The following is an 8,099-nucleotide window of genomic DNA, read 5'->3' on the forward strand; positions in this document are numbered from 1 at the left end:
AGGCACTCTCAGATGCCAACGTGCGGAAATCCACTGCATAGTCTGCCACACTGCGGGAGTCTGGGAAGTTACCCTCGTGGTAGGCTGCCTAACAGACAACCCGTGGAATTGCTCCGGCAATGTGTTCACCGCTCGGTCTTGGCGTTCGGCCAAGGTCTGGACCCTTTCCATAAGGTCATGAAGCTACTCCCCGTGCCTTCCAATGGTGGCTCCTTGGGAGGAGATGGTGTTGCGGAGCTGGTCCGAGTCTGCTGGGTCAGTCATGGCAAGTTCGTACTATCACGTTTCAGGGAAAACCCAGATGCAGACAATGTCAAAGTAACAAAAGTTTATTACTAGAACAAGGGGCAGGCAAAACGACAGGTCAAGGGCAGGCAGAGGCCAGTAATACAGATCAGAGTCCAAAAGGTACAGAACGGCAGGCAGACTAAGGGTCAGGCCAGACAGAGGTTAATTAATAATCCAGGGTGGTGTGACAAGGTACAGAAACGGCAGGCAGGCTCAGGGACAGGGCAGGCAGAGGTCAATAATCCAGGCAGAAGGTGGATTTTGTAGCGTTTATTACATTGCTTATCAACTGCACAGCACACACAGAGTGGAAATCTGAGAAAATAGGTATCATTGTGAGTGCGGTTGATTGTTTTTTGGGACTCAGGGATTTTACAGCAGAGGCATTACAAATAATTCTGTGGATGAATGCTCCGTCCTCACAGGCAGCTAAGCCTGTTTAGGGATGTGATTTGAACTGTTACTGAAGAAGTGAGATGTTTCCCCCTCCCCCTCAGTGGGATATTTTTGGGTTCAATAGACCGAACAATAGGTGGCGGCAATAGACCAATAGGTGTAATCTGCCATAAAACCTTAAAGAAGAAGAAGTGGGAGCCATAGCCTGTTGTGTATACTCCAAGCCTGTAGGTGGCAGCAACGTTAATGTTCAGCTACCTTCTAACCGTACAACAAGAGCCAAGGGGAAGGAGCAAGGCACGTAAGAATTAAAACGCCGGTGAACGGCGAGAAAGTTTGGTGTTTCCACAAGTTTTAACCTTTTTGTACTTTGATTCAACCAGTGGAAGATTAAGAAAATGTAAGTTCAAAAGCGTGTTTCACGGAAATGGATAATGCATAGTAGAACTACCCAGCTAAAATGAATAGTGTATCTAGTGTTAGCGATGATGTCGTTGAAGGATAGGTGTGTTTGATAGCTAACAGCTAGCTCTCGTATTGTTAGGTTAGCTGTTCCGGATTAGCTCAATATTAGCTAAACTGGTCAACTCTGTATAACGTGATGCTAACATTATATGACTAACGTTAGCTGGCAACGATCACTGTCAACTACGTCAAAGTTTATGATGGTTAACACGGCAATTTAGCTAATAGGGCGTAAAGTTAGCAAACGTTAGCTAAAACGTTGACTAGCTACTAGTAGCTGTCTAGCCATAAAGAACATTGGTCGTGCCTGTCTTAGCTAGCTAACTAAGATGTAAATGAGCTAGATGTTTCTTTGTTTGTCCCTTCTTCCCTAAAACTTTTATATTATTCTCATGTACCAAACTAGAAGATGGCTGTGAACGTTTACTCCACATCTGTGACCGGCGACAACCTTAGTCGTCATGATATGCTTTCTTGGATCAACGAGTCTGTACAGATGAACTACGCCAAGATTGAGCAGTTGTGCTCAGGTCAGTAAGAAATCACGTTAGCTAGCTAATTTAGCTGATCTAGATCAAACCAGAAATATGTCCATCGGCATAGCTAACTAGGTTGTGATGGCCGTTCCGATGGTTCATTCAAAGCGTGGTAACGTTATTTTCGACAAACCTTTATTTGGAGATGCATACCTTGTCTTTTAAACTCCTGTTTCCAGTTGCAGGTGGAACTAAAAAAATAATAAAAATAAAAATAATTTGACTCAATACAGAAAGTGCATTTAATATTTTTCAGAATATTAAATTGCAAGTTCCACCTGCAACTGCAAAATAACGTTTATAAGACACCTGTGGCATCAGAATGGAGAACCAAGAAAGTATCACCAGGAAAAGGTTGGATGGAAGTTTATTAAATCGTATTGTCAATGCATCCTTTGCTTGATTATTATTACATATCTATAACCAGTCTGGACTATGCTCAATTAATACATAACTATGAGTCTGTTCTACTTTTGCTATGTGCAGAAGGTTCAAGCCCGCTCGGCAACTAAGTACAACACCATCAGCCTGTATGTGTAGCCCTATACCATGCATTCGAAAGTATTCAGACCCCTTGACCTTTTCCACATTTTTTTTTTTTACGTTACAGCCTTATTCTAAAAGGCATTAACATCTCATCAAAATACCCAGAATGACAAAGCAGAAACGTGTTTAGAAATTTTTGCTAATTCATATTAAAAAATGAAATTACATTTACACAAGAACTCAGACCAATTACTCAGTACTTTGTTGAAGCACCTTTGGCAGCGATTTAAAGGGGGCCTCTAGGGGTTCTGAGCTTTCTGATTGTTCTGGAACATATAAGGGGATAATGTATTATAATGTGTTGGGTGTGACGCTACAAGCTTGGCACAGCTTTATTTGGGTAGTTTATCCCATTCTTCTCTGCAGATTCTCTCAAGTTCTGTCAGGTTGGATGGAGAATGTTGCTGCACAGTTATTTTCAGGTCTCTCCAGCGAGGTTAGATAGGGTTCAAGTCTGGGCTCTGGTTGGGCCCCTCAAGGATATTCAGAGACGTGTCCCAAAGCCACTCCTGCGTTTGCTTGGCTGTGTGCTTAGGGTCATTGTCCAGTCGGAAGGGGAACCTTCGTCCAGGTTTCCTCCAGATGTGACGCTTGGCATTCAGGCCGAAGAGTTCAATCTTGGTTTCAGAGTCCTTTAGGTGCCCTTTGGCAAACTCCAAGTGGGCTGTCATTTGCCTTTTACTGTACCATAAAGGCCTGATTGGTGGAGTGCTGCAGAGATGGTTGTCCTTCTGGAAGGTTCTCCCATCTCCACAGAGGAACTGGAGCTCTGTCAGAGTGACCATCTGGTTCTTGGTCACCTCTGTGACCAGTAATGGGGTATTGTGTGTAGATTGAGAAGGCTGTAACGTAAGAAAATGTGGGAAAAGTCAAGGGGTCTGAATACTTTCCGAATGCATTGTATATTTATCTACCGCCATCTTAGAAACTACTCCCCGTTCATGGAAATTGTACTTCCCACAGATAAGTGGCTTTGGCTGTCATAGGACGTTTAGGCAAGAGGTAATATCAGGAGCAGAGGAGCAAGTACCCCATTTCTATACTTGAGTAAAAATAAAGATGCCTTAATATAAAATTATTAAAATAAATGTCACCCAGTAAATTACTACTTGAGTAAGTTATTAATTATTTGGTATTAAGTATAGTTAAGTATGAATTGTGATTGCTAAAATATACTTATGTATCAAAAGTATGGATCATTTCAAATTCCTTATTAAGCAAACCCCCCAAAAAATGACCAAAGTAGTACTTTAAAGTAGTTTTACTTAAGTACTTTACACTGATTATAGCCTATAAAAGTTGAGACATGATTAGCTGGTCATTTAATAAATGATTTATGACATTCACACAGGTGCCGCTTACTGTCAGTTCATGGACATGCTTTTCCCTGGATGCATCCCTTTGAAGAAGGTAAAATTTCAGGCAAAACTAGAGACTGAGTTCCTCCACAACTTCAAACTTCTGCAGACCAGTTTTAAGAAGATTGGGGTTGACAAGGTGAGTGTTTCCGAGTGTCTAACTCAGTGTGTACCTTCGGCTATTGCTGTAAAGATCACATTACTGCCATTTTTGCCACTGAGATTGACACTTTTTAAACAATTTCCAGATCATTCCTGTGGATAAATTGATAAAAGGCAAGTTCCAGGACAACTTTGAGTTTGTGCAATGGTTCAAGAAATTATTTGATGCCAACTACGATGGAAAGGAGTATGACCCACTCGGTGCTCGCCAGGGCCAGGACACTGCTCCTACGCCCAACCCAGGGCAGGTCGCATCCAAGCCAAGAAAGCCCACCACTGGTGAGGAAGAAAAATTTATAATTTCTAACATGTTGATGACTATAACATAAATACCTAATTGAAAATGTAGCTACACGCAAAAACAGGGGGGGCTGTCTAATCCAAGTTACTCCCAGTCAGCCGCTGGAACATAAATTGTTCCTGTCTTTGATGCTTGATCCCTTCAATGCATACTGTATGCATCTCTATTTCAGTACAGTTCCACAGCTCCCCACCTCTTATCAGACCAGCGGCGAGAGTCGGTAAGGTGGTTTAATGGTCAAACCGGGATCTCCAATGGGCACATATGGTGGGCTTTCACAGTCATGGTAACACTGTGGAAATGACTCTTTTTTTTTTGTAAGGCTAGGTCATAGATAGCCTCTCTTAATTTAGTAGGGTATGTCATAAACATCAAAGTTCCAGAATGGGCTGAAAATGGCAGCCATGTTGGTCAGGGAGAAATCCAAACAAGTCTAATGGGAATAATGTACAGGCATAATCCTGATTATACTTATGCAGGAAAATAAAAGGAGTGATGCATGCCAATTGCACTTTCCCTCAACTTGAGACATCTGTGGTGTTGTGACAAAACTGCACATTTTTAGTGGCCTTTTGATAGGTGCACCAGGTGCAACTGTAATGATCATGCTGTTTAATCTGCTTCTTGATATGCCACACCTGTTAGGTAGATGGATTATCTTGGCAAAAGAGAAATGCTCACTAACAGGGATGTAAACAAATTTGTACATAACATTTGAGAGAAATAAGCTTTTTGTGTGTATGGAACATTTCTGGGATGTTTTATTTCAGCTCAGGAAACATGGGACCAACACTATCCGTGTTGCGTTTTATTTTTTTATTCAGTGTATATGTGACACAGTATCAATAGTTGTTGCATTTCCAACTATGTCTAAGTCCTATCATCAACTGATTTCAACCAGTGTAGGGTCCTATAAAATCAGTGTTAAATCCACGCTGCGGAGAAAGTGGACAGAATCCAGACATTAAAACGGAATTCAATATTCCAAAATGTATTGAACTTAGTAGGAAATCAAGTAAATGTATTGCATTTATTAGAAAAATGCATTAATTTGCCCAAGATTATCATAAGACATGAATAAAATGCATTAGTGATTTCGTATTTTGCCGTTTGTCTACCACTTTGTGTAGCCGTTAGCGATGGTGCTAATGTAATGTCAACCATGTTCTGGTAGATGGAAAGGCTCTCCCCAAACATTTCTTGATGAACTGTTAACTACAAAGTGGCCTATGCCTACCTGGCAGAATATAATTATTTGCACCAACCCAGTGGCCATTTGTTTAGCAAACTCGAATCACATGAGCGCTACAGAAACATTGCTAACCAAACAATGATCTCTGGCTGTTGCACAGTTGAATTAAAGGGCATCTACACTAAATTCCTTTTTTTTAAATCCCATATGCACACCTCAAGTGGTCTCCTGATGTGGTTTAAGCATTGCTGTTAACTTAGGAAAAACTACATTGGATGGTTTATTAAAAAAGCAATGTTGAGAGCTCAAACTAGGAAAAATGGAAACCTGTTAAAAAAAAACTAAACGGAATCAGGCAAATGAAACAGATTTTAATGGGCTCTAGCTGTGCATTGATTGCATTTGTTTGAATGGCATATTGACAGTTAATTAGAAAAAATATATGGAATCATTCCTCTAAAACTGTCTGGCTAGCTAACAGACAGAGTGCAGATGCATTGTTCAAATTCATTATTTTACTCTTATCACAGCACTGGAAAACCATTTAAGTCATGATGAGACAGTGGATTGTCCAGTCAGATGGAACAGAGTAACTAGGCATTTTAAGGTCGGCAGCGTAGCCTAGTGGTTAGAGCATTGGACTAGTAACCGGAAGGTTGCGAGTTCAAACCCCCGAGCTGACAAGGTACAAATCTGTCGTTCTGCCCCTGAACAGGCAGTTAACCCGCTGTTCCCAGGCCGTCATTGAAAATAAGAATATGTTCTTAACTGACTTGCCTGGTTAAATAAAGGTAAAATAAAATAAAAATAAAAATTTAGCCGGTGGTAATTTGTGGAATAGATACCAGCTGGAATGCGGTTTTAACCAATCATCAGGATTAGACCCACCCGTGGTATAAAGTTGACTGACCCCCTGACAAATGGCTGACCTTTATCCTATCATACGTAGGTTCATGTCCATTCCAGTATTCTATAGGCTAGGAACTGGAGTCAGTGGGTATAAATGTGCAATTGTGTATCTAAGGTTGAGTGCATGGACACAGTCCACTGTTATTATTCTGTCGTAGTTTGCCAACTTGTGATTTGTGTTGGATCCAGCTCCCACGAGGTCTACAACGGCAGTAACCAAACCCCCGCCCAGGTCAGCAGGGAGTGCCTTGCGGAGGCCCGGAGGGGCAGAGGACGTGGAGAGGGTGGAGCTAGCCCAGGAGGTATGTTCTTTCGGAGGGTCACTGCTAAAATTAGTTGTTGTGATGAGACACAATGAGATTTCCCCTCAATCTCCTGTCCGGCTTTTGTGTGCTCGGTCAACAGTTTATTGAAATTGAAGCTTGTTTAGTTGTAACATGAGTCATGACAGCCCCGCCCAGTCGTTCTCCTGTCACTTTTATGTATTCTCTCGCCTCAGGTCAGTTCCCTGAAGGCCACTGTCCAGGACATGGAGAAAGAGAGAGACTTTTATTTTGGAAAGCTGAGGTCCATTGAGGTCATCTGCCAAGAAGTGGATGGAGAGGCAGATACGACGATGCAGAAGATTATGGATGTTCTATACGCCACTGATGTGAGTGAAACTTCACAGGAATACTCTGACCGACACATCTGAGAAATTCCGTCTTCTGCATTTCTATACATGTTTCATAACCGATCATTATCTGTAGTAGGAAACCAATGTAGCGTTGTATTTGAATATTGAAATCCAAATTTTGTTTCCTGCTAACAGGAGGGGTTTGTTATTCCTGATGCTGAAGGAGAAGAACCAGAAGAGTTCTGAAGAAAATGGACACAACTGCAGTTCATACCTTAATCACACACTTTTCAATACACACACACACACACAAGTTTGCATGTGCAACGTTCATACGCACTCTTTGGGTCTAATGAACATGCACTTACTCACACTGTGGATTAAGTTGCCTCTGGATTATACGCTGCCTGCCACCTTGGTCCAACTGTTTATTGGACCAAGTGTTTTTTTTGTTTTTTTTGGACCATAAAATACATTTCAGAGACCCTGCTGATCCAGCCGCCAGAGAAGAAGAACCCCGGATAAAATTCCAATGGGTCCTTATTTTCTGGGGGTTTTCTGCCTTGTTCTTATTCTGGCCTTTTCTGTGCCTTTAAATTTAGGCCTGTTACGTTTGAAATATGTTCAGGTTGTCTTTTTATTCCTTATATATTTCCAATTGACCTAAACAGTACTGTACTAGATTATTTTGATATGATATTTGCAAATATGAGTCATTCTTAAATATATATATGAATGTTTACTCTGCCAATTGAAATGATTGTAATTTTTCTGGTATGTTTACACACATTCATTATATACTTAAGAGTTAAAATTTGTGGTTTAGGCGATCAGCATTTGTATTTAGTTTGTTTTTATCTCCGCAGGTATTCATCACATTACTTATTTGATTTTTTTCAATGAAATTAAGTGTTTTTATTGAGCACCTTAAATAAAAAAGAATGTACTTCTTACTTAAAAGCAAAATTATAAGACTAATTCTGCCATTTGTGTATTGTATGTGTTTGTGTATTGTAGGCTAGAGTTGCACTCCACTTACCTATGTTCTGATTTACTTCCTAATGTAAGCCACAGACAGGATGAATGGTTGCCAGTCTACACAGTGAAGAAATACATCCCTCGAGTCTACAGTTAGAGCAGAACTATACACTCTTAGTAGAGGAACTGAGAGCTCTATTCGTAGGAAGTCTGCTTGTGAACTTAGTAGCAATATATGGCTTCTACAGGCATTACTTTTCTTTAAAAATGAAGGTTTGATTGGAAAAACTAGATGTGTTTATAGGTTGAAGAAATAGCTTGTTTTAACTTCTATGTGATGTTATTCACTGAA

The 8,099-nt window shown here is 40.7% G+C and overlaps 1 protein-coding gene across 2 annotated transcripts; it reads left to right on the forward strand.

Moving 5' to 3' along the window:
* The first annotated feature begins 916 nt into the window (after window positions 1-916).
* LOC118359914 (microtubule-associated protein RP/EB family member 1-like) lies at window positions 917-7,735 on the forward strand. 2 transcript variants are annotated; one of them, XM_035738831.2, is made up of 8 exons: window positions 917-1,084; window positions 1,556-1,679; window positions 3,583-3,728; window positions 3,838-4,030; window positions 4,225-4,272; window positions 6,343-6,455; window positions 6,653-6,805; window positions 6,965-7,735. In XM_035738831.2, exons 2-8 carry the CDS (start codon window positions 1,559-1,561, stop codon window positions 7,013-7,015), a joined length of 825 nt encoding a protein of 274 aa, XP_035594724.1. In that variant the 5' UTR covers window positions 917-1,084; window positions 1,556-1,558; the 3' UTR covers window positions 7,016-7,735. The 2 variants fall into 2 exon arrangements, with proteins under 2 accessions (XP_035594724.1, XP_035594725.1); XM_035738832.2 differs by lacking the exon at window positions 4,225-4,272 and having other exon boundaries at window positions 918-1,084.
* The last annotated feature ends 364 nt before the right edge of the window (window positions 7,736-8,099 follow it).

The sequence above is a fragment of the Oncorhynchus keta genome, chromosome 27 (assembly GCF_023373465.1).
Source record: "Oncorhynchus keta strain PuntledgeMale-10-30-2019 chromosome 27, Oket_V2, whole genome shotgun sequence".
Classification (NCBI taxonomy): domain Eukaryota; kingdom Metazoa; phylum Chordata; class Actinopteri; order Salmoniformes; family Salmonidae; genus Oncorhynchus; species Oncorhynchus keta.

What these genes read in the sequence shown, in the direction of transcription:
- LOC118359914 (XM_035738831.2), top strand. Translation starts at nt 1,559, where the DNA reads ATGGCTGTGAACGTTTACTCCACATCTGTGACCGGCGACAACCTTAGT. An exon ending in GCCAAGAAAGCCCACCACTG is followed by an intron (nt 4,031 to 4,224) that starts GTGAGGAAGAAA and finishes TCTCTATTTCAG; the next exon opens with TACAGTTCCACAGCTCCCCA. An exon ending in CAGACCAGCGGCGAGAGTCG is followed by an intron (nt 4,273 to 6,342) that starts GTAAGGTGGTTT and finishes TGTTGGATCCAG; the next exon opens with CTCCCACGAGGTCTACAACG.